At 46.5% G+C, this 24337-nt stretch overlaps 2 protein-coding genes across 2 annotated transcripts; both read left to right on the plus strand.

The window, feature by feature from the left end:
- Positions 1 to 2808: 2808 nt before the first annotated feature.
- Positions 2809 to 15150, plus strand: polr2a (RNA polymerase II subunit A). Its single transcript, XM_079295462.1, has 29 exons — positions 2809 to 3117; positions 3895 to 4027; positions 4131 to 4267; positions 4377 to 4550; positions 4667 to 4948; positions 5063 to 5224; positions 5327 to 5547; positions 5647 to 5779; positions 5896 to 6020; positions 6134 to 6344; positions 6438 to 6647; positions 6742 to 6910; positions 7024 to 7118; positions 7234 to 7437; positions 7530 to 7752; positions 7868 to 8051; positions 8153 to 8324; positions 8433 to 8538; positions 8887 to 9092; positions 9173 to 9436; positions 9532 to 9739; positions 9832 to 9932; positions 10014 to 10118; positions 10242 to 10424; positions 10524 to 10727; positions 10813 to 10999; positions 11094 to 11207; positions 11313 to 11462; positions 11598 to 15150. The coding sequence occupies exons 1-29, from the start codon at positions 3031 to 3033 to the stop codon at positions 12725 to 12727; spliced, it is 5880 nt and encodes a 1959-aa protein (XP_079151588.1). The 5' UTR covers positions 2809 to 3030; the 3' UTR covers positions 12728 to 15150.
- Positions 15151 to 16253: 1103 nt separating this feature from the next.
- Positions 16254 to 24154, plus strand: capgb (capping protein (actin filament), gelsolin-like b). The gene is made up of 9 exons (XM_079295036.1): positions 16254 to 16377; positions 19851 to 20041; positions 20780 to 20934; positions 21357 to 21515; positions 21708 to 21857; positions 22768 to 22854; positions 22947 to 23079; positions 23439 to 23530; positions 23735 to 24154. Exons 1-9 carry the CDS (start codon positions 16310 to 16312, stop codon positions 23798 to 23800), a joined length of 1101 nt encoding a protein of 366 aa, XP_079151162.1. The 5' UTR covers positions 16254 to 16309; the 3' UTR covers positions 23801 to 24154.
- The last annotated feature ends 183 nt before the right edge of the window (positions 24155 to 24337 follow it).

Below are 24337 nucleotides of genomic sequence, written 5' to 3' on the forward strand. Positions count from 1 at the left end.
AATGTCTTTGCAAACGCCGATTATTCTCAGTGTGAGCCAGAGGAGGGAGCCAGCTGGTCAATAATGAATCCTTTGTATAGTCATGGTATTGCATGGCACATGGTGAACAAAGTGATTCACTGTCATATTCTACACATGTCAAACATGGCCTGCGTGCAGTTTTACAGTCATTAAAATGACTTGGTTTGACTCCTTAAGGATACTGCAGATGTGGCATCAATCTTGGCTTCTAGGCTTGAATGATGTCTTTCTCTGCTGGACCTGCCAAAAGGACATGATGGCAAAGAGGTATGCTCATGCTGGTAGCAGCATAAAGAACTAAGCTGTCCTACTACACATGAATGCAGCATTTCAACATGACTATCTTAAAAGGAATTTCGTTGAATTACTGAAGAATAAAAACAAACCCACAGTCCACCATGTTGGTTCAGTGTCTTTATTTAAACAAAAGGCAGTACAAATGTTACATAGTCATTGCATTTGATAAACACTACATCATAATAAACAGATATTGAACCACTGTCTAGCTTTTACTTTCACTTCTTTATATGTGTTAAGAATATATCTCAGCACCATATGCAAATAACACAACACTGCTTGAATGGGACAATTGATATTTATGGCTCTCAAAAGGCTCATACATTAACGATGTGTACCGTTCTGCTTTTTGACAATTATAGGGCCATTAACACCGGGTAAACTTGTTTCTTTCCCTTGGGCCCTACTAAGGAGAGCTGACCAGATAGATCTATTGTGTAACAAGCTGACGGAATCTCTGAGTCCATGGAGACAAGATTAATGTTTTAACTAACCAATAAACACCTAGCGTTAAACTTCAACGAATCAAAAGATTGGGTAAAGAGTGGGATACATTTACAGTCATTCACTGTCAAATCAGCTGTAAAAACAATTGATTTGACGAAACGGCAAGCTTCTCCTTTCAATAACAGACTAATGGTTCTAACTTCAAACAGACACAGAGTCAAGACCACTGAAATAACGATAATAGCTAGCAAAGTTGATATCCCATCACGTTAAAATGAATGTAATAAAACATTCACACAGCCGCTTCTTATTTAAAGCTCGACATTTTGTGAAAATGCGCAGTTATGTGTCCAGTCAAGTTAGCTAACAAGAATATCCCAGACTCCATTTTTCTCGTTCACAACAAGAAGCATATCGTCAAACACCGCCATGTTGGGTGCTACTGGAATCCAACAATGCTAGCTAGAATAGCCCTTATTTATGTCCTCAATGCAACGTTATAAACACAGCACATACCACCATTGCTTCACCACATACCCGTGAACTAACGTTACAGCCTTTACACTAAGACAAAAGTTTACTCGCAAGACCAGGGCTTTACTCAGCTAATAATTAGGTTACTGGTGGGCAGCTAGCTTAGCTAAACGTTTTGTCCCTTAACGTTCATTACTGGCTACTTTACCGTGTTATATTAAGACATCTTCTGAGCATAACGCCACTTTAACACGGTCCATAAAACATCTAAAGCCAACAACATTAGCTACGCACAATAAATGTTGCGATTGTGTAAAATCAAACAAACAGCAGGGGACATACGGTCGTTGTCGGCGAAGTAGCCGTTAAGCTAAGTGAAGCTAACGAGATAGCTACAATGCTAAGAGAGGAAAACCGTTTGTATTTAACAATGTATTCAGTTAGCTCGTAAATTACTACTAGCAATCATGCTTTTGAGACATGAATGAGTTAGTGGGCAATCCAATACACAGAGAACTGATATTACAAACGAATGTTACTTAGCTTTAACCGCCAAAACGACGGTATTTCAGACTGCTTTCGAAACGTGGCCTTCGACAATGTCTTACATTTTAACAATAAAAGAAAAATACATAAAAACAAATTAACAAAATAATTGCAAGTCAATTACACACAGAACATGTTCGTGTAAAAGTTGTCAAAGGTTGTTTAAAAAATCATGTTGAATGAACAGTTAAGGCTTCCCCCAGACTTTCCTGTAGGGCGTACGGAAAATCCAGTCCACTGGCCGGACATCACTCCCAGGCGAGTCCGAGGCTTGCAACAAAGTCCGAGAGATCCAAAAATGCAGAGGACGAAAACCCGAGAAGTCGATGTGTTTCTAAAGTAGATAAAAACTAATCCATGATACAGTGTTTCGAGATGAAAATATCGTGTATTTTGACTATTTCCCCCTGTTTAATCAAAGGTCTTAACAGGCCTCAGCCCTGAGCCTCTTTTCTTAGAGCCCAGGCTGATCTACAGCGAGACGAACGGGACAACAGAGATTTTTTTTATTTTTGCTCTGAGGGAAGAAATTCACATCGGCCACATTCGGCAAACATCGGAGGAAGGGCGGGTTTTGTTGAAATTATTCTAAGAAGGTTCATTTCTTCATAGCCATTGGTCGTCTATTTTGTACTCATCAATATTAATAAGAAAACGGACGAATCGAGAGGGTTTTAATTGGATATTCATATTTCACATGCAAAGCATACGAAGCACCGCCTACACTGTTTTAATAAAGCCAATCAGGGTGAGTTGATATTAACTCAACACCCGCCTATGATTCTGATTCGTTAAAAAAATAAACGTGCTATCTGATTGGCTGTACGTGTAACCACATTACTTATTCATACAACTGTCTTGAATGGCCAATGAGCGTTTTACTACGGAGATCCATGTCCCACCCTCCGAAGAGTCAGCCCCTGTCTTTCTGAGTCTGCAACCCCGTAGTATGTACTCAGTCTATAAAACCAAGCGTTGAGCCGCTTCACATTCAGAAGCGCTCAGAGCGCTCCAGAGGGTAGAGCAAAAAAGGGAAGGGAACAGTCGGTAGCCATCATACTTAGGACCTAAACAGTAGTAACTTGGTTATAAAGGCTAACGACAGCAGCGGTCCCTGAGATATCGCCTTCGGAGACTTTCCGGTCACCGTTGGCGGACTGACCAGAGTCGTGGTGGCAATTTAAAGGCTGTTCCTGCTCACAAAGCGGCGTGCCGAGGAAGGACGCGTCTCTTTGAATACACAGGATGCACGGACCGCCCTCCGGCGACAGCGCATGCCCATTGCGCACGATCAAGAGAGTTCAGTTCGGCATCCTCAGCCCAGATGAGCTTGTAGGTTTTCTTTTTGGGATATTTCATTAATTTATCGGACATATCACACATCACATAGACAGTGTCTTGATTATTCTTGTAGCTTAACGTTTGTGGCATAAGACATGGTTCTGTTTACGACGGTAAATGCTCGCTGTTAGCCTAGCATAGCTAACTAGCTGTGTCAAGCTGGTGGAGCTCGTGCTAACTAGCATGTTGCAGGAAGTTTGAAAAACTAAGCACAACATTCTCAAAAACGGATCCATGCTATCACATGAATTAAACCCCCTTTTTATTTGTACAATGTATCTGGTAGGCCCATCGGTAATTAAAATGTTTGCTTAATTTATAGCTTTTCGTCATGGACATAGCTCGCTTGGTTTATTACAAACTCGTCGCATTGGTCTGTTTATTCACACAATAAATTAATAAAAGGGTACCTAAACAAAGTCCGATATGCATGTTTTCTTCAACGCAGTATTGGATCTTTAGTAGGTTTGAATATTATATTTTTGTAATTAAGCATAACGTTTCATATGGAATCTGTTGATGTTTACAGAACTTTATTTGAGCCAAACTCTGCTATCGTTTTAGATTTTTTTTACATGTTAATTTAATTAATGTTTGGCACTGAATGTTGGATATGGTTTATATAAACTGTTTATGTACATTTAGATTTTATTAAGAATGCTTGTAGAAAATGACTATTTATGACTGACACACATGCAGAGGATGGTAGATGTTCATCTTATTGTATGTGTAGATATATTTACTCATGAATTATGTCTTTCTCCCCAGAAACGGATGTCAGTTACTGAAGGGGGAATCAAGTACCCCGAAACGACAGAAGGTGGGCGCCCTAAACTTGGTGGCCTTATGGACCCAAGACAAGGTGTCATAGAACGGACGGGAAGATGTCAGACATGTGCAGGTATAACGTCGTGTTAGCATTTCATGCTGAATATATTGGCGATCAGTTGGCTGCTGTCCCCATGTGATGGTATAAACATGTTTGTTTTTGTTTGTTTCCTCAGGCAACATGACGGAATGCCCCGGCCACTTTGGGCACATAGAATTGGCAAAGCCAGTTTTCCACGTCGGCTTCGTAAACAAGATCATGAAGGTTCTTCGATGCGTCTGTTTCTTTTGCTCGAAACTATTAGTGGATTCGGTGAGAACAAGATAATAATCCACTGATATTTTATCATAAAAGCACAATTTCAGTCTTGTTTACGGCTTTTTTGTGATGTTGAACTTGGTCCCATTGCCGTTACCTGCAGAACAATCAAAAGATCAAAGACATCCTTATAAAAACTAAAGGGCAGCCCAGGAAACGTTTGACACATGTGTACGAGCTGTGCAAAGGAAAAAACATCTGTGAAGGAGGAGAGGAGATGGACAACAAGTTTGGAATGGAACAGCAGGAGACCGAAGAGGACATCAGCAAGGAGAAGGTAGTCTTTTTTTTGTCACAGTTGACGGGCATTTCGTCTCTCTCAACATTCACAGCGCTGGCCCAGCTTATTTCCATCACTCACGCCTTTCTTTCCCCACGATGTGACTTGCACAGGGTCACGGTGGCTGCGGGCGCTACCAGCCGCGCATCAGACGCTCTGGCCTGGAGCTGTATGCCGAGTGGAAGCACGTCAATGAGGATTCGCAGGAGAAGAAGATCCTGCTGAACCCCGAGCGCGTGCACGAGATCTTCAAGCGCATCGCCGACGAAGAGGACTTCATCCTGGGCATGGACCCCAAGTTTGCCCGACCAGAATGGATGATTATAACTGTGTTGCCCGTGCCTCCGCTGGCTGTCAGGCCTGCTGTAGTTATGCAGGGCTCTGCTCGCAACCAGGTAAACTAATTGGACCCCAGGCTGTTTTGTTTCTAAGATGTGTAAAAATGAGCTCTATACCTGACGGCGATGATGAAAATAACAACAAACCACCAATTAACTCTGTTTTTAAAGGATGATTTGACCCACAAGCTGGCCGACATCGTCAAAATCAACAACCAGCTGAGAAGAAACGAGCAGAGTGGCGCTGCCGCTCACGTCATAGCTGAAGATGTCAAACTGCTCCAGTTCCATGTAGCCACCATGATTGACAACGAATTGCCAGGCCTGCCAAGGGTCCGTATTCACTTCCTTGGTGCCTTAAGTGTAGAGTTAGATTAATACCCAGTACAAGATTCAATTTAGTGCCTAAATAACAATTCATTTTTCCTTTCACAGGCAATGCAAAAGTCCGGCCGCCCTCTCAAATCCCTAAAACAGCGTCTAAAGGGGAAGGAGGGGCGAGTCCGAGGTAACCTCATGGGCAAGCGTGTGGACTTCTCTGCGCGAACGGTCATCACCCCCGACCCCATGCTGCATATCGACCAAGTGGGCGTACCACGATCCATAGCGGCCAACATGACGTTCCCGGAAATAGTCACACCCTTTAATATCGACAGGTCAGCTGATTCAACTTAATGTGGGGGAAACCTATTTCAGAAAAAGAATCTCCTCGTGAAATTTTTATGTCAGCTAATTGATCCTGACGACAATCTTAGATTACAAGAGCTGGTGCGAAGAGGCAACAGCCAGTACCCAGGAGCCAAATACATCATCCGCGACAACGGAGACAGAATTGACCTGCGATTCCACCCGAAACCAAGTGACCTTCACCTGCAGATTGGCTACAAGGCAAGACTGAAATACTTACACGCAGCTCCAGAACCACGACTACCACTAAAACTGTCTTTTGTTCGATGATGACCTGAAAAATATATATTTTATACGAACGCAAACTCTCTGTTTAGGTGGAGAGACACATGTGCGACGGCGACATCGTCATCTTCAACAGACAACCTACACTACATAAAATGTCCATGATGGGGCACAGGGTGCGGATTCTGCCGTGGTCCACGTTTCGACTCAACCTCAGGTACCAAATCAATTTGATAATTGCATAATAGTGATTTTCGGCATATTAATTTGGTCTAAATATTCCGATGCGGTCGCACAGTTCTAACGTCTCATCCTCTGGTCTCTCTCCAGTGTCACCACTCCATACAACGCTGACTTTGACGGGGATGAGATGAACCTCCACCTGCCCCAGTCCCTCGAGACGAGGGCAGAGATCCAGGAGCTGGCCATGGTGCCGCGTATGATCGTCACACCCCAGTCCAACAGGCCCGTCATGGGTATCGTGCAGGACACCCTCACGGCCGTCCGCAAGTTCACCAAAAGAGATGTCTTCTTAGAGAGGGTAAGGGATCGTGACGAGGGGGGGGGGGGTCACCAGCCGCTGTTTTGTTCTGGCCGTAAAGGGTCTTAACGCTGTGCCTTTACTCCGCCACAGGGTGAAGTGATGAACCTCCTCATGTTCCTCTCTACTTGGGACGGGAAAGTGCCTCAGCCGGCCATCCTCAAGCCCCGTCCTCTGTGGACGGGCAAGCAGATCTTCAGCCTCATCATTCCGGGACACATCAACGTGATCCGCACACACAGCACCCATCCCGACGAGGAAGACAGCGGCCCGTACAAGCACATCTCGCCCGGGGACACCAAGGTACAAGTCCCTGATTAATCGTGTGGGGGGGGAGGGGATTCAACAATGTCAATGACTGACAATGCAAGTGACGTTCAACTCGTGTCACACGCAGGTCATAGTGGAGAACGGCGAGCTGATCATGGGCATCCTGTGTAAGAAGTCTCTGGGAACCTCAGCCGGCTCCCTCGTCCACATCTCCTACCTGGAGATGGGCCACGACATCACCAGACTCTTCTACTCCAACATTCAGACGGTGGTCAACAACTGGCTGCTCATCGAGGGTAAGCGAACATACCCAAACATTAGGCAACAGTTATATTTTTCTAAAATTAGTATTTGATGTTTTCCCTTTAAAATCTTTGCCTAGAGTTTACTCTTGATGTGTTTTCCTCAGGTCATTCCATTGGTATTGGTGACTCTATTGCTGATGCAAAGACCTACATTGACATCCAGAACACCATCAAGAAAGCCAAACAGGATGTGATAGAAGTAAGCGCAACACATCACTACAACCCACAGAATTACTAAAATGGGGTTATTGCAACGTAGTTCTACCTGTTTTTTAGAAAAGTTGACATATTTCCGTTGGCTCTTTTTCTGCCAGGTCATCGAGAAAGCCCACAACAACGAGCTGGAGCCGACCCCCGGTAACACGCTGAGGCAGACCTTTGAGAACCAGGTGAATCGAATCCTCAACGATGCTCGTGACAAGACGGGATCCTCAGCCCAGAAGTCTCTGTCTGAGTACAACAACTTCAAGTCCATGGTGGTGGCTGGCTCTAAGGGATCAAAGATTAACATCTCACAGGTAAAGGAATCCATCTAACCTCACAATAGATGAACGATGGCTTACATTGTATCGTACATCTCCTCACCGCTCATCTTACCTTCCCTGTTCAGGTTATTGCTGTGGTGGGGCAGCAGAACGTGGAGGGTAAACGAATCCCCTTTGGCTTCAAACACCGCACGCTGCCTCACTTCATTAAGGATGATTACGGTCCTGAGAGCAGAGGCTTTGTGGAGAACTCCTACCTTGCTGGCCTGACTCCCACAGAGTTCTTCTTCCACGCCATGGGAGGCAGAGAGGGTCTTATCGACACAGCTGTCAAGACTGCCGAGACTGGTGAGTCCAGGCAGCTGGGTGGGAGAGCGCAGGAAGACACGCGTCGACTTATGGCTCATAAATATACGCAGATGTTTTTGTTTTTAACGTGGTAAACCCGCTCCTAACTCACCAGGTTACATCCAGCGTCGTCTGATCAAGTCTATGGAGTCGGTGATGGTGAAGTACGACGGCACGGTGCGTAACTCCATCAACCAGGTGGTTCAGTTGCGGTACGGCGAGGACGGCCTGGCGGGAGAGAACGTCGAGTTCCAAAACGTGGCAACACTCAAACCCTCGCACAAGGCCTTCGAAAAGAAGTAAGTCACACGGCCATACGCTCAGTTTTAGTCCCAAAGTCCCGAATGTCACAGCACACATTTACCTAACCACGTGCGTGATCTTTTCTCTTCTTGTCTAGGTTTAGGTTCGATTGCACCAATGAGCGAGCGCTGAGGCGGATACTGCAGGAAGACGTAGTGAAAGACGTATTGACCAATGCCCATGTGCAAGGCTCGCTGGAGAGGGAATATGACAAGATGAAGGAGGACAGAGAGGTCCTCCGAGCCATTTTCCCCACCGGGGACAGCAAGGTGGGTGCTCGCATCTGTTGACGTGCCTCTGCTCTTTTAGTAGTCTCTCGGTCTGCCACGTGAAATGAAAAATCTTCACACACTGCAATGTTTCCCCTACGCCTGCAGGTGGTGCTGCCATGCAACCTGGCCAGAATGATCTGGAACGCTCAGAAGATCTTCCGCATCAACGTTCGAACCCCGACGGACCTCAATCCTGTCAGGGTGGTCGAGGGTGAGCTTAGAAATAACAAACCTCATGCACCTCTACGAATGATACATCACCGCTCTGTTTATTTGTCCTCTGTAGACGTATCTGTTAACTAGGAGGCCGTGCTCTGACCTCAGGTGGCCTTTAAAGCCACGTAAAAGCCGCCTGATAAATCCCTGCGCGTTACATAACAAGTAGAGCAGTTCAAGTCCTAAAAGATCTCTTACGGCATCACAGTAGGAAGAATTCAATTTCATAGAGTTTTTAGACGAAACAAAACGACACCAGAAAGCCTCATAAATGTCAATACGGGACGCGATGCATCCACGGCACAAGAACGGAAAGAACTTTGCGTGTCTTTGCGATCTCCAGGTCTGCAGGATCTGAGCAAGAAGCTGGTGATTGTGAATGGTGAGGACCCGCTGAGTAAACAGGCCCAGCAGAACGCCACGCTGCTCTTCAACATCCACCTGCGCGCCACGCTCTGCTCCAAACGCATGACCGAGGAGTTCCGCCTTTCCACCGAGGCTTACGACTGGCTGCTGGGAGAGATCGAGACCAAATTCAACCACTCCATCGTAAGTTCGGCGCATCGTTGTACCTTTAACATTGAAACGGTACAACTTCTCTTCAATCTCACGCTTGCCTCCGTCCTCAGGCTCACCCGGGTGAAATGGTCGGCGCTCTGGCCGCTCAGTCTCTGGGAGAGCCGGCCACCCAGATGACCCTGAACACCTTCCACTACGCCGGCGTGTCGGCCAAGAACGTGACACTCGGCGTGCCTCGTCTGAAGGAGTTGATCAACATCTCCAAGAGGCCCAAAACACCCTCGCTGACGGTGTTCCTGCTGGGTCAGGCATCCCGCGACGCCGAGCGGGCCAAGGACATCCTCTGTCGACTGGAGCACACCACGCTGCGAAAGGTGAGAGAGGGAAAGTTACCGGTCGTCCGCGACCCTTCTGGCCTCGCCGAAAAAACGACTTCGGCGGCAACTAAAAGTCCGCCTTCTCACTTTAGGTGACGGCCAACACCGCCATCTACTACGACCCCAACCCCCAAAACACGGTGGTGGCCGAGGACCAGGAGTGGGTGAACGTCTACTACGAGATGCCCGACTTCGACGTGACGCGCATTTCTCCCTGGCTGCTGCGCATCGAGCTCGACCGCAAGCACATGACCGACCGCAAGCTGACGATGGAGCAGATCGCGGAGAAGATCAACGCAGGTGGGCTTGCGCACGCACATTCAAGTCGTCTGTAGTTTTAACGGGAAAGAGGTGGTGTTCCCCCGATGACACTTTTTTTTTCCCCCTGCAAGGTTTTGGAGACGACCTGAACTGTATTTTCAATGACGACAACGCCGAGAAGCTCGTCCTGCGAATCAGAATCATGAACAGCGACGAGAATAAGTTCCAAGAGGTGAGCGTCAATATTGCATTCAGCATCGCCCTCTAGCCAGTTCCAATGTTTCTCACAAACACCCGTGGCTTCTTCTTCTAGGACGAGGAGGTGGTGGACAAAATGGATGACGACGTGTTCTTGAGGTGCATCGAGTCCAACATGCTGACAGACATGACCCTGCAAGGCATTGAGCAGATCAGCAAGGTAACACACACACACACACACACACACACACACGTTGGCATTCGCCCACAAAGCTGTCGGCGGTAACACGAGAGAGATGCCCGTCTGTGGCTATAAGTCAACGGTCACACTCTCCTCCCCCAGGTGTACATGCACTTGCCCCAGACTGACAACAAGAAGAAGATCATCATCACGGAGGAGGGCGAGTTCAAGGCCCTGCAGGAGTGGATCCTCGAGACGGACGGCGTGAGCCTAATGAGGGTCCTCAGCGAGAAGGACGTCGACCCCGTCAGGACCACCTCCAACGACATTGTGGAGATCTTCACGGTACGAAAGCATAGAACGTAGCTCTGTGTCAGCAGTCGAATCACAGCGGGTCAAGACAAATATTTATGTTCTCTCTCTCTCGCGCTCTCTCTCGCGTAGGTCTTGGGCATTGAGGCCGTGCGAAAGGCTCTGGAGAGGGAGTTGTACCACGTCATCTCCTTTGACGGCTCCTACGTCAACTACCGTCACTTGTCTCTGCTCTGTGACACCATGACCAGCCGCGGTCACCTGATGGCCATCACACGTCACGGCATCAACCGTCAAGACACGGGGCCGCTCATGAAGTGTTCCTTTGAGGAGACGGTGAGAGAGCGGTACTTCACTCAACTACTGCCGGTTATTAAAAAAAGGACAATTTCATTAAGTGTTAAACATTTTCCTCCTCCAGGTGGATGTGTTGATGGAGGCGTCCTCCCACGCTGAGAGTGACCCCATGAAGGGTGTGTCGGAGAACATCATGCTCGGCCAGCTCGCCCCGGCGGGTACAGGATGCTTCGACCTGCTGTTGGACGCTGAGAAGTGCAAATACGGCATGGAGATCCCGACCAACATACCCGGCATCAGCGTGGCTGGACGTGAGTGGGGGGGGATATAATCCAGAATTGTTTCTGTTGTAGATGTAGTGCAAGGAGCTGTGGTACTTATGTTCTGTGTCCGTCCTATTTGCAGCCACTGGAATGTTCTTTGGCACGGTGCCGAGTCCCATGAGTGGCATGTCTCCTGCCATGACCCCGTGGAACACCGGAGCGACACCGGCCTACGGCGCCTGGTCTCCCAGTATCGGTGAGTGTTTGCTCAGGTTGCTTCGGCTCCTCTTTATTTGGGGGGTGTGTGTGTGTGTTGGAGGGTTCCTTGACTGAGTTTCGGCCTTTTGTGTTTTTCCTCCAGGAAGCGGCATGACCCCTGGAGCAGCCGGCTTCTCTCCCAGTGCAGCGTCGGACGCTAGTGGCTTCTCTCCGGGCTATTCCCCGGCCTGGTCTCCCACTCCCGGGTCCCCGGGATCTCCAGGACCGGCCAGCCCGTACATCCCATCTCCAGGTTAGACAGAATAGCTGATTAATGACCTAAAATCTTAAAACAACATACAGTATTTAGATTATGGAAGAAGGAAAAACAGAATTATTGAACAGATATTTATGCAAACATGATTTTCTCCACCCTTTTTCTGCTTAGGTGGAGCCATGTCACCTAACTACTCCCCCACCTCCCCGGCCTACGAGCCTCGCTCCCCCGGAGGCTACACCCCGCAGAGCCCCGGCTACTCCCCGACATCGCCCTCCTACTCCCCCACTTCTCCCTCTTACTCCCCAACCAGCCCCAACTACAGCCCGACATCCCCCTCCTACTCGCCCACCTCGCCCAGTTACTCCCCGACGTCTCCGTCCTATTCTCCCACGTCTCCGTCTTACTCCCCCACGTCTCCCTCCTACTCCCCCACCTCCCCGTCCTACTCTCCCACGTCCCCCTCCTACTCTCCCACCTCGCCGAGCTACAGCCCGACGTCGCCGAGCTACAGCCCGACGTCGCCCAGCTACTCGCCCACCTCGCCTTCCTACTCCCCCACCTCACCCTCGTATTCTCCAACCTCTCCATCCTACTCCCCCACCTCTCCCTCCTACTCGCCGACCAGCCCGAGCTACAGCCCGACATCGCCGAACTACACGCCCACCTCGCCCAGCTACTCCCCCACTTCTCCTTCCTACTCCCCTACATCGCCCTCTTATTCCCCGACCTCCCCCAATTACACCCCGACCAGCCCCAACTACTCCCCCACCTCCCCCTCGTACTCCCCCACCTCCCCGTCCTACTCCCCCTCCAGTCCGCGTTACACCCCGCAGTCGCCCACCTACACACCCAGCTCCCCCTCATACAGCCCCAGCTCCCCCTCATACTCCCCCACCTCCCCCAAATACACCCCGACTTCCCCCTCATACAGCCCCAGTTCCCCGGAGTACACCCCCACCTCTCCCAAGTACTCCCCCACGTCGCCAAAGTACTCCCCGACATCGCCGAAGTACTCGCCGACCTCTCCCACCTACTCGCCAACAACTCCAAAATACAGCCCCACCTCCCCTACCTACTCCCCCACCTCGCCCACATACACCCCCACCAGCCCCAAATACTCCCCCACCTCCCCTACCTACTCCCCAACTTCTCCCAAGTACTCGCCCACGTCTCCTACGTACTCGCCCACTAGTCCTAAAGGCTCCACGTACAGCCCCACCTCCCCCGGATACAGCCCCACCTCACCCACCTACAGCCCGGCCATCAGCCCAGACGACAGCGACGAGGAGAACAACTGATGCGGCGCAGAGGAGGAGGAGGAGGGGGGGGGGGGGCAGCTGAAGGAACCCGTCACCTCACGGTGGACACTTGAAGGAACCCCGACACCTCGTGGGTGGACACCTGAAGGACAGCACCTTTTTAAACCAGCTGGAGGTGGCGGTGCTTCTAGCCACAGGGGTCCTAATTGTGATTGTTTCTCTTTTGGGGAAATCTCTCCTTTGGGACCTCTGTCATGCTCCCGTCTTTACCATCAGACCCCCCCCCCCCACCCCCACCCACCTTTACCACATTGTTAAAACTATTGTGTGAAAGACTTGACTGCTCTGCCTGAAGGAGGCTGCCTTTTGAAATAGTTTTTTTAAATTTTCACATGAGGTGTTGGGGCGAAACTGAAAAAGAGGGAATGGAGAGGAGAGGAAGATGTGGTGAACACGTAACGGGGAGAAGAGGTCCCTTTTTAACTTAACAGTGTACTGCATCCAGTCTCTCTCTCTCGTTCTCTAAGTGTTGGGTGTGTAGTTGTGGAAAGTGTACATTTTGCCAAAAGCCTTTTGAAGAGGATTGTATTCATCACTAAAGCATAAGCTCTAAAGAAAATCAAGGAGGTTTAGACTTTATTTACTGCATATTTCACCTACCGGTAGTTAGACCGTAGCTGCTTCTGTAAAAGTACAGTGTGGGGATGTTTCGCGGCTCAAAGATGGAGCTTTAGGTGTTTGATACGTGATAGGAGAGAGAAACTGGCTTGCAGGAAAGAATAACTTTCCCCTGTTGACCGTCATTAACTACACCGGTGTCTGTCACCACCATCGCCCTCCCCTCTTCGCCTTCACCCTCCAAAGACAAAACCCCGAAAGATGTCGTTAAACAGCCACCAGCATCTTCTTGTCCTGCACCATTTGGAGACAAAAAAAAAAAAAAAACACTTTTCCAGATAAAATTCTTTCCTTGAGTTGGGAATTTAAAGATTTATATGAAAAAAAATAAAACAAGTGATTATTCTGTCTTTAATTTTGTTTCTAGGAGGAAGCGGGGCACACGTGGACGAGGGACACTAGTTTCGGCGTTGGTGCTTCCGTCATTGTTTGCATGAGTAGCACATGTTAATACATTTTAATCGAGCTTTAGGTTTAAATTTGTTTCAAATCCCGCCCACACCTCGGTAATCTCGCTCCCATTTCTGATAGCTGACGTGTACACAGGTTTATTTGGACTACTCGGTTTATTTAAGAAAGAAAGTGAAATATTATTCCGTGTGAATATGAATACAGGAAAACTAGTTTTTGTTTTTTTGGCTTTTCTCTTGTTTTCTTCTGGTGACCGTAAACCTGTTAGCAGGCTCATGTTTGTGTACTGTGGATGAAGGGGCAGGGGATGGAGGGGAGTGCGTTTTGTTTCCTCCCCGTTCTCGACAGTTTGAGGTGTCGGCCATGACGGCAACGGCTCTTTTTTTTTTTCTCTCCTTTTTTACTAGCGAATTGCATGCTGTCCCCCCAGGTGGTGACGTCGCTTCAGTTAAAGGGAGAGTTCGGGGCTTTTCACTTCTCGGGACGCCAGAGGGCAACATTTGTCCTCCTGCTGGCCTTTTTTCTTTTCAACGCCATAGAACATTTTATTTCTTTTAAGCAGAGATTGTCCAAAGAAACAGCACTTTTGGCCTCTCTGTCAAAAAAAAAAAAATCCTTACCCACTACATTAGTGCGACCTTTCTTTTTGGATGTGGGTGCTTTGTCACACGGCTCCACCTAGTTTGATTGTGTTAGGGAACCGTCTGTGCGCCTGGTGATGACGATGGAAACATTTATTCCCTCGTTCCATTTGCATCTGTCGACGTGGTTTCTGAATTTCTCGGACTAGCTGAGTCTCTTCCCTCTTCATCCACAAGTGATCCTCATTTCTGAAATCAGTGTTTCTTTTTTCTACCAGTGTATGTACCAGTGATGAGGGGAATCATGGGGGGGGGGAGACGTTTTGGATCTGACTGGGAGTCCTGAGGGAAATGAAACACAGCCAGTAATCTTTTGGGTTTTGTTCTGAAAATGTTTAAATGATTCGTCATGACTGCATCTTCTAGCCTTTTTGAGACAAAGCAGGGTTGGTAAATGCACTTCTAGATATTGTGGTGGACCTAAGCCCCCCCCCCCCAGACATTGTGATATTTTTGTCCACCATGCTTGCATCTAATCCTGTTGTCTTAACTGTGTGCTGTCCAGTCACACCAGGACTCCCAGGTTGTGTGAATGCGTGTATGCTTGTGGAGTTAGTGTGCGTCTGAGGGCGAGACAGGGTTCCAAACTGAGGAAAGACTTCACATGTCTCTGCAAAAGAAGGTTTAACTTGAAATTGCCACTGTATAGAAATCGATTCATGATCTCACTCTCTGTATCTCTGTTCTTTTTGTTTTTTGACTTGGAAAAACATGAATAAAGGTTTTACTACACGTCTGTCTTGAGTTTTTTTCTAAGCTACAGTTAAAAGGTAACGAACCCTCTTTGGTGTTGCCTCGCCTGGCCACACGATGGCGAGAGGGAAGGCTGCGACCTCACTGTGATGCGTTTGTGTCCCCAGAAGAGGTCCCTCGAAGCCCAATGAAGTAGCTCGGGCTGCTCCACTTACAGATGCTATCAACAACCCTTTCACATAGTTAACTCGCCTTACGTCACACTGTGTGACAGTATCATATATAAATATATATATATATATAAATATATATATATAAATATATATATAAATGTATATATATATATATATATATATATATATATATATATATATAAAAATATATATATATATATATATATAAAAATATATATATATATATATATATAAAAATATATATATATATATATATATAAAAATATATTTATATATATATATATCTATATTTATTTTTTATATATATATATATATTTTTATATTTATATATATAAATATATATATATAAATATATATATATATATATAAATATATATATATATATATATAAATATATATATATATATATAAAAAACAAAATATATATATATATATATATATATAAAAAATATATATAAAAAAAAATCGGCTGCTGTGGAGATATTTACCAACCGTGCAGATCGTCATTTATGAGAGGGCAGTTGTTAGAAAGAGAGTTTACCTTTTAAAAAGTTCAACTTTTAAGTGCGAGGAGATTAGAAAGGAAGGACAACAGTATTCAAGTTCGTGGTACTAGAAAGCTACGAGAGATGATGGAATTTAGAGGACATCTTTTGTAATTTGTGTTTTTGTGTCACCTCATTTTTGTATTTTGTAAAGAAAGTAATGAAATTCAAGCATTAAAAATCAGGTTGAAAATGAGCTGTTTTATCAGATGAATACGGATTTGTCTAGTTTGCTTCCTCTTCCTCCATTTGAAGTCATGATTCAATCAAGTTTCCGCACTTTTTGCTTCTTTTGTGGTTGAGTCAGAGGGCTGGCCTAAGGCTGGCCTAAGACAGAGGCAGGAAATATGTGTGTGTGTGTGTGTGTGTGTGTGTGTGTGTGTGTGTGTGTGTGTGTGTGTGTGTTAGAGCGTGAGAGAAAGAAGGAATTTGTGGGTTTAGGGACGTGTTTCTCCTTGCATGACTGTACTTTTCTCTCCGCTCTCCGCTCAGACGTGTTGTGTCCCACCGCCAACTCACTCTCCAAGGTAAGTTTTCAACATGAACCTGATATTTTTTGCTGTACAGTCTGATTTGTTCTTTCTTTGTCCGTTTTGTCTTTCACGTTGAAGGAATTCCTTTCATATTTTGCCTCCCTTACACTTCTGTCCCTGTTTGCTCTTCACATTCCGTCTCTTGTAATCAGCTGAGGAATCTCACAACGGGACAATGAATCTTTAGTTTAACTTCAGCGAGACTCACTCTGACATTCAAACTCTTTGCTTCTTGTCTGCTTCACCTTCTTCTGTTGTCAGCGGGGGAACCCAACCTCAAGTGTCCATGTCTCACTATCATCCTGGTCTTACTTGCAGCAACTTCCTTAAAATTAGGGTTGGGTATCAAAGCAAGAATTGCTTCGTGCACACACACACACACACACACACTCTGTCTACCCATCAATTGACAGGTTGCTCTCAGGTCTCTCCACGCCTGCCGCTCTGTCCGCTGACATATTGTCTGCTCTCATATTGTCTGCTCTCATATTGTCTGCTCTCATATTTCTGTCTGGTTATCAACGCATGAATGACTGATTGAGTCAGTGACCCCTGTAGCCCAACAGTGACCTCTTGTTTCCATCTAAACCCCCCTGGTCTCCATGTCTCCATTTAACCCGACCCCACTGACCACTCCAGTATAGCCCAGGTCAAAAGGGCAAAAGCTTCTATCTGTTTTTAGAATATCTTATTGTCGGCCTTGTTCTTCTCTTTTGGTGACATAATCAAGACTCGCGTTGCAATTTATTCCTTTCTTAATTTATTCCTTTCTTAATTTATTTTCTTATTCCTTTGATGTAAACGACAAGATCGGATCAAAGCGGTTGACTCTATAAAGAGTCCAGAGTCTAAAGATTCAATCTTTAAGGCCTCCAGCTCATAAAATAAATAACCAGCTCAACGCCGCACAGAGCAATAACACAGGAAAGATCTCACATTTCAGAGGTTATGTTTACTGATCATTTTAGGACTAGTGCTCACTACCAAGAGCCCCAAAATACAGCGTGTGCCCTTAAATTACAAAATAATAATAACAACAATAATTGAAAGGGTCAATTAAGACGATTTTCCACATGTTGTGACTACTGTGAGAGGCCGAGTGACTTGCATTTGTAAACGAATGATGGTGAATGGGTGTTCAGAGTGACTTCCCGAGCATGTGGAGGGCCTAAAGTTGTAGCGACACGCCTCCTTGGGAACGTAACAGTGAGAGTTTGTGTTGGTCTTTGCGTATGATGAGGGTAAACAGGGTAAAGTAGGAGGGAGGAAGAGCTGGAGTCAGAGGAGAAGTGAAGAGTGGAAAGATGGAGGAGCCAGCAGTTTGCTCTCCCACTAATTATCCACATGGTGTTTAGCTTTAGCCAGGAACCAGGAACCCGACTCTGCCCCCCCCCCACCACACACAGCGTCCTATCCTCAGGCGGCAGGTAGGCTTTCATCACACCGGCTCCAGTTACCTCTCACATATAAGCTAACCAGGCCAGGTGAGCGCTAACACTCCTCCTCGCCAGACCTCTCGATCCCTCACAACCCCACACACACCGGGTCACACACACACACACACACCAGTGGACACGCAGAATGGAGCCGGAGTCAGACATCATGCTGGAGGTACCTCAGGAGATCTTACAGTTAAGTGTATCGGGCCTTTTCCTCTGCCTCCCTACGTGCTCTTGGAGCGGCTGTCCAAGCATTGTAACCTTAACTCTCGGCCCTGCATGTGCTTCCTCGGGCCCTTTCCTCGCTCCCTTACCTCCTCTACCAATCCATGTGTTCATATCTTCACTCCGCTGCACTTTTACTCTCTCCGTCTGGTTTGTTTTGGTCAGTAGGCCGCACCTGTTTATTGCTCACAGCTTACTAAAATGAGTTGTAAACGTATTAGCTGGTATCAGACAACAGGAGACGAGAGTGACGGAGTCGTAAAAACTACCTTCCAAACTGAAAACCCCCCAAAACGGAAAGGGGCGTTGCTGTTGCGACATCCTGCTTGACTGACCACGATGGGCGTGGACTGTTTCTGCTGCCTTATGAGTAACGTGAAGAGATTCTAAAGGAGAGGTTGTGGCTGTGTTTTGCATGTTTTTAATCTGTGTCCTCAGTTGCTGGCGTCGGTCTAACAGCACAATTAAAACATAAACTACTGACCGACATAATGATGGGTGGAACAAGAAGGTTCATTAAATGTCACGCCCGTATTCAATTGGTATATTTGAACACAGTGATATTTATATCGATGTAACAACGGCCATGAAGCTGCAGGGCTTAATTCTTATCAAACTTCAGCAGAAGCTTCAGCTGATGTCGCTGTAACTTGAGCTGAGCTTGTGTGTTATCATCCAGGAATTCTTCTTAATCCTTTGATGATCCGTGCGAGCACCAAACTGCAGCTATAGAACACTCTTATCGTGCATCAGATAACTTCGTATTAAATACGTGTCAGTCAAGAAGTGCTGAAGTCGACTTCTCGCTGAGTCGATCAAACTGAAAATGAGGAAAAAGTTCATTCTTGACCTTAAAACACCACATAAACAACAACAACAACTCAGATTTGTCCTCTTAATATACAGCTCAGTCATCACTTTGCCTAAATGACCGAACAACTGAGCAAACTCCAGTTTGTCGTGCCACATCACACGATGAACGGAGCTGTCTCCATCTGCCGAGGAAGACCACGAGATATGGTTGAAAGCTAAACGCTAACAGAAAGGTAGCAGTAATGCAGAATACAAGGCGACAAGCAGGAAGAGATAGAGGTGTGTTCGTATAAACAACCTGTGTCATGGTGGGGAAAAACTACAAGACAGAGAGTACATGAGAGTGACTCATCCAAATCCATACCTGGCTCAGTCCCACCTGTGACCTGATCTTGCTTGCACACAGCCACGCCTGGCTTAGTCGTGTTAGCGTGGCCTGCTTGGTCTTGTGTTGCATAGAAGTGATGTAATGTGGCCTGATGTGGTTGTTAAGCAGCAGCACAACTCCTCATTGTGTGTCGAGTGGAAGTGTTATTTGCACATCAACCGCTCCCTCCGCTCTGTTCATATGTCTGTCGGTGTGGAGAGCAGTAGAGTTCTGTAACACTTGAGTCAGAATGTCAAGAAATGGACACCCGTCTTGTGACGGTGACAACTTTGGCACTTTCTGAATTTGTCTCGAGGACTTGACTTCTGCTTGTACTTCTCTTTACTCTGACCAAAACCGAGCATCCACTCCCACATGGAAACATGCCGCAACTCGACGGATTTACACTTCCTGTTTCAGCCAACGTCTTCCCCTTCTGTAGGAGGGGATTTGCTTCAACTAAGTGTGACTCAGAGTTCCACCTGACTGTTATTCATTGTCAAAAAAATCACATTTGTCAGTCGGTGGAGACAATTCCCTCAGATTTTCTGCCCTCTCTACAGCACAATGTGTCCCCTTTCCTTTTGTCTTACCGTCCTTTTCTTCTTCTTCTCTCCTTGCAGTATGCTCCCCAAGGCAGCACCAGGTCAGTTTGGTCCCGAGGTCAGCGAGCCGGGCCTCCGAGTGTGGCGGGTGGAGAAGATGAAGGCGGTGCCGCTGGATCCCTCCGAGGTCGGAGCCTTTTATGACGGGGACTCCTACCTGGTGCTGGATAACCGTGGCCAATTGGGAGCCGACCTCCACATGTGGATAGGTGAGAGAGAAACATCTGGGTTAAGAACATCTGTCATGAAGAAAACAACACAATCAGAATCGTTTTTTCATCAAATTAAAAGACGGATTGAAATTTGACTTGGTGATCAGTGCAGAAAAACAACAAAAGACAGATGTGCACACTTCATCCCACTCATGGCGATGACACATGAGGAGAGAGGCTGGATGCAGAGGGAAGGAGGGACGATGAGAGGAGGGAGAGAGAAAGAAGTCCCGAGGGAAATTGGGATGGTTTTGGAGCGAGGGGGCACATTAAAAATGCAGCACCGCTACATTACTCAAATGTGGCTGTTGTTTCCAGCATGTATCCGGTGCTTAGGTAACACTAAGCTGATTGTTGTAGCTTGGAGACGGCTCTCTGTGCTCAAGCATCTATATGAAGCCTCCCTCCCTCCTCCACTTGTTTACAGCTGACTCTGTTGTCTTTGTGCGTCCGCTGGCCGACACACTGTTTGCTTTTCATCTCCATGACCCACCACCTCTGTCAGCGGCTCTTTGTTCCTCATACTGTGGCACGTTAACCTTTCTGGCCTCATGGTTTTTCCTTTGTTCTCAGGTCATTCAAAGATCACTTCCTTCTAACAAACCAAAAGGTTCATAAATCAGAAACTGTGAACAGAAAGTAAGGTCGCCTACATGTGTTGTGCATGAAGAAAAAGATGTTCAGAAAATCAGTTTTAATCAGTTCTTTCCTCTCTTGACCTCTTCTCTGTCGTAGGTGAGAAGTCGTCCAGGGACGAGCAGGTAGCGTGCGCCATGCTGGCCACCCAGCTGGACAACTTTCTGAGCGGCGACCCCATTCAGCACAGGCACGTCCAGGGCTACGAGTCCGCCGACTTCATGGCCCTCTTCCCCAGAGGCGTCAGCTACAAGGTGAGGAAGAAACAGACCTGATTCTGCATGTGCAGACGCTTTAAACGCCATCGAAATATGAGAGAAATTCACAGAACAAATATCTCCACCGTCACAAAAAAACACCTTCCATGAACGTTTAAATGAAAGAAAGATGCAATCCGGTATAAACTATATGAAAATAAGAATGTCATAGAAAGAGCACCTTCAACCCAGGTAATATTAATGAATTATGAATGCTTTATCCCTTTTATGACTTTACAGCGCCCCGGATATTATGGACCATTGTTCCAAAGTTCATTCACCCAACTCGATTCGCAGGGCACCAAGTTCATTAGTTACAGCTTTCATTTCCCAGCATGGGCAAATGATAAGAAGCATAACAAAATAAACCTAAAAGCCTCAATGCCGTGACACGAATACCCCATGCGTGTCTGTCACAGGTGGGCGGGGTGGAGTCGGGTTTCAGGAGGACTCAGTGCTCCGGGACGGTGCAGAGGTTGTACCAGATCAAAGGGAAACGCAACATCCGTGCCAAGGAGGTGGAGCTGTCCTGGAGCAGCTTCAACAAAGGAGACTGCTTCATCCTGGACCTCGGAGAGGTGAAACGAAAAAAAACATCTGTCCGCTTTCACAAGTTGGCCTATAAGCACTCCGTATCTACTGTTGTGATCTGAAATCAAGTTGGTTGTGAATCTGCAAAAATTGCACGAGGCGAACACGAATATATGATGTGATATGTGACCGTTTTCGCAGTTGTTGTGATCTCATGCTGTCTCGTTGGCCCTACCCAGACCATCGTGTCGTGGATCGGGTCGCAGGCCAACATGTTCGAGAAGCAGATGGTGCGCGAGATCGCCTCGCTGATCCGTGACACGGACAGACACGGTAAAGCGCGCATTGTGGACATCAACGAGGGCGACGAGCCCGAGGAGATGCTGAAGGTAAAGGCTTCTGTTTGTGTTGCTTATATTTGACAGTGCAGAAAAGCAGACTGGATTTGGGGACAGAGAGAGAGAGAGAGAGAGAGAGAGCGAGCGAGCGAGAGAGAGAGAGAGAGAGAGAGAGAGAGAGAGAGAGAGAGAGAGAGAGAGAGAGAGAGAGAGAGAGAGAGAGAGAGAGAGAGAGAGGGGAATTACATGCATCAAAGGCCCAAAGTCTGGAATCAAACCCAGGATGGTGTCCATACTCAACTTCCATAAATACACTTTAATTGTGCAAATGAAAATCGTTTTAATTGTAAAGGACATAGATCCTTTTAAAGGAACCGTTTGACATTTTCTGAAATGCACCAATTTGCTTTCTGTCTCGGATTTAGACAACAAAAAACGTGCCCACCCTCATGCACGTGTTAATGAGTGAGCTTAAGGCCTGGTTTGAACAGAGGCAGAACAGCTGTTGCCCTTTGTTTCTTCCAAGCCGACCATCTGCTGCCTGCAGCTTCATAATTAGTGTGAGGTGAGGGTTCAATATGCAACGGTTGAATCACTCTCGTTGAGACGAAACATCTAGAAGGAGACGGAAAACGTTCTTAAGCAGTATTACTTTACTGTTCTTCACACTTCCCTCATCGTCATGTGACTGAACTGACCAATCAGAAGCCAGAAAGACTTAAAGCGAGTTCATAAACGTGAGGACAACAATAGATTCAGCAGGTTATTGTAACCCTTTTAAAGTCACTGACTAAATGAATTCAATGTACATATGAACAATTAACTGTGTAAACATAAATCTTCATGATCTCAAAAAGGAAACAAGCACATATCCAGGTCAACATCCAAAAATGATTGAAAATCAACTGAAGGAAATCCTGAAAGACAAGCTGTGGATCATGTTGTTGTTGTTGCTGAGCAGGTCCTGGGTCAGATGCCTCAGCTGGCAGAGAGCACGCCAGAGGAGGACAAGCAAGCAGACGCTTCCAACTCTGCCTCCCTCTACAAGGTAACGCCATCTGCAAAGCTTTGGAAACCTATCGCATCAAACCACCGTTTACATCATTCAAGTACAAGAATGTGTGTACATTTACTCCGCAGGTGTCTGATGCGACAGGTTCCATGACCATGACCAAAGTGTCGAAGAAGAGCCCGTTTGCCAAGGATCTGCTGGTTCGTGACGACTGCTTCATTCTGGACAACGGCGCCAACGGAAAGATCTTCGTCTGGAAAGGTGAGGAAGTACCACTTGACCCCGGGGCAGCAAAACCCGCGGCGCCTGAAATGCATCCCGAGGAAAGTGATAGTTGTTATACATGCCAGTGATATATTCGGTATCTCATCGGATCAAATTTTAATGAGCAGTGTGAAAAATAACGGCTGACAGTTTTCACAGGGAGGAGAGTCTCAAGGCCGCAACTTGGGAAAGTGAAGTGATGAGCATTTCTTAAATAACACCGGCATTATTTGTAGTCTCATCCTGTCCACATCTGCACAGTGTCAAAACATCACTTTAAATGTCAATATGCTGTATATATATATATATATATATGAAACTGCCAGAGCTAATGTTCGACATTGTTTGACTGTCAGGTACTGGAGCAAACAATGAGGAGAAGCAGGTGGCCCTACAGATGGCGGATAACTTCATCGAACAAATGAAGTACCCCAGGATGAAAACACAGGTACTGATTCTAAACTCTCGCTAAAGATGTAAAAACTAGTCTCTCACTTCCTGAAAATGTTATTCTAGCTGCTCTCCCACTAGTTGCTCATCACCAGCTCTGGCCCCTGCAGCCTTGACAGCGGCTTGCAATGATTTTAAAGGATTGTTCGCGGGTCTAGTTTATCGCCTCCAGCTGTAAAGGTGTCTGTGTGTTGTGCTGCAGGTGGAGATACTTCCACAGGGGAAGGAGACCATCATCTTCAAGCAGTTCTTCCTCAACTGGAACTAAAACATTTCACGGGGACGATTTGACAAACTCCTGCACGCGAGGAGAAGCTGTGCATCTGAAATCAGGCAGCATCTGACGATCTGACGTAGAAAACTTTTTTTTTTTTATATGCATTTACTTGTATGTACATATTTGTAAGGTACCGTGCTGACAGAGCAGTCTTTGGCTTGTTTTGAAACCGGTAGAGTAAGAGATGTGACGCCACTTTTATAAATGCAAACAAGTTTCTTCTGTTGAGATTGTAAGGATTATAATTTCAATGAGTCTGGATTTTTTGTTCTTTTTTTTTTTACATTTGTTCGAGTGTCACAGATTTGCCCGCATTTGACAATAAATCTGAAACTGCTTGCTAAAGGGCGTGGTTTGATTTTTTAAAATCTTTTCCCGCCAAGAAATTGGCTTTATGAGCCGTTCAGCCACATCAACACCCATGACAACGGTCTTTGCATAACGTTGTCACACCCTGTGAGTATTATTTCTTGTAATCTTTTTTTATTTTAGAGTTATAAAGTATATCAGGCCTACGTGCCCTTCTGG

Source organism: Melanostigma gelatinosum, assembly GCF_949748355.1.
Source record: "Melanostigma gelatinosum genome assembly, chromosome: 23".
Taxonomy (NCBI): domain Eukaryota; kingdom Metazoa; phylum Chordata; class Actinopteri; order Perciformes; family Zoarcidae; genus Melanostigma; species Melanostigma gelatinosum.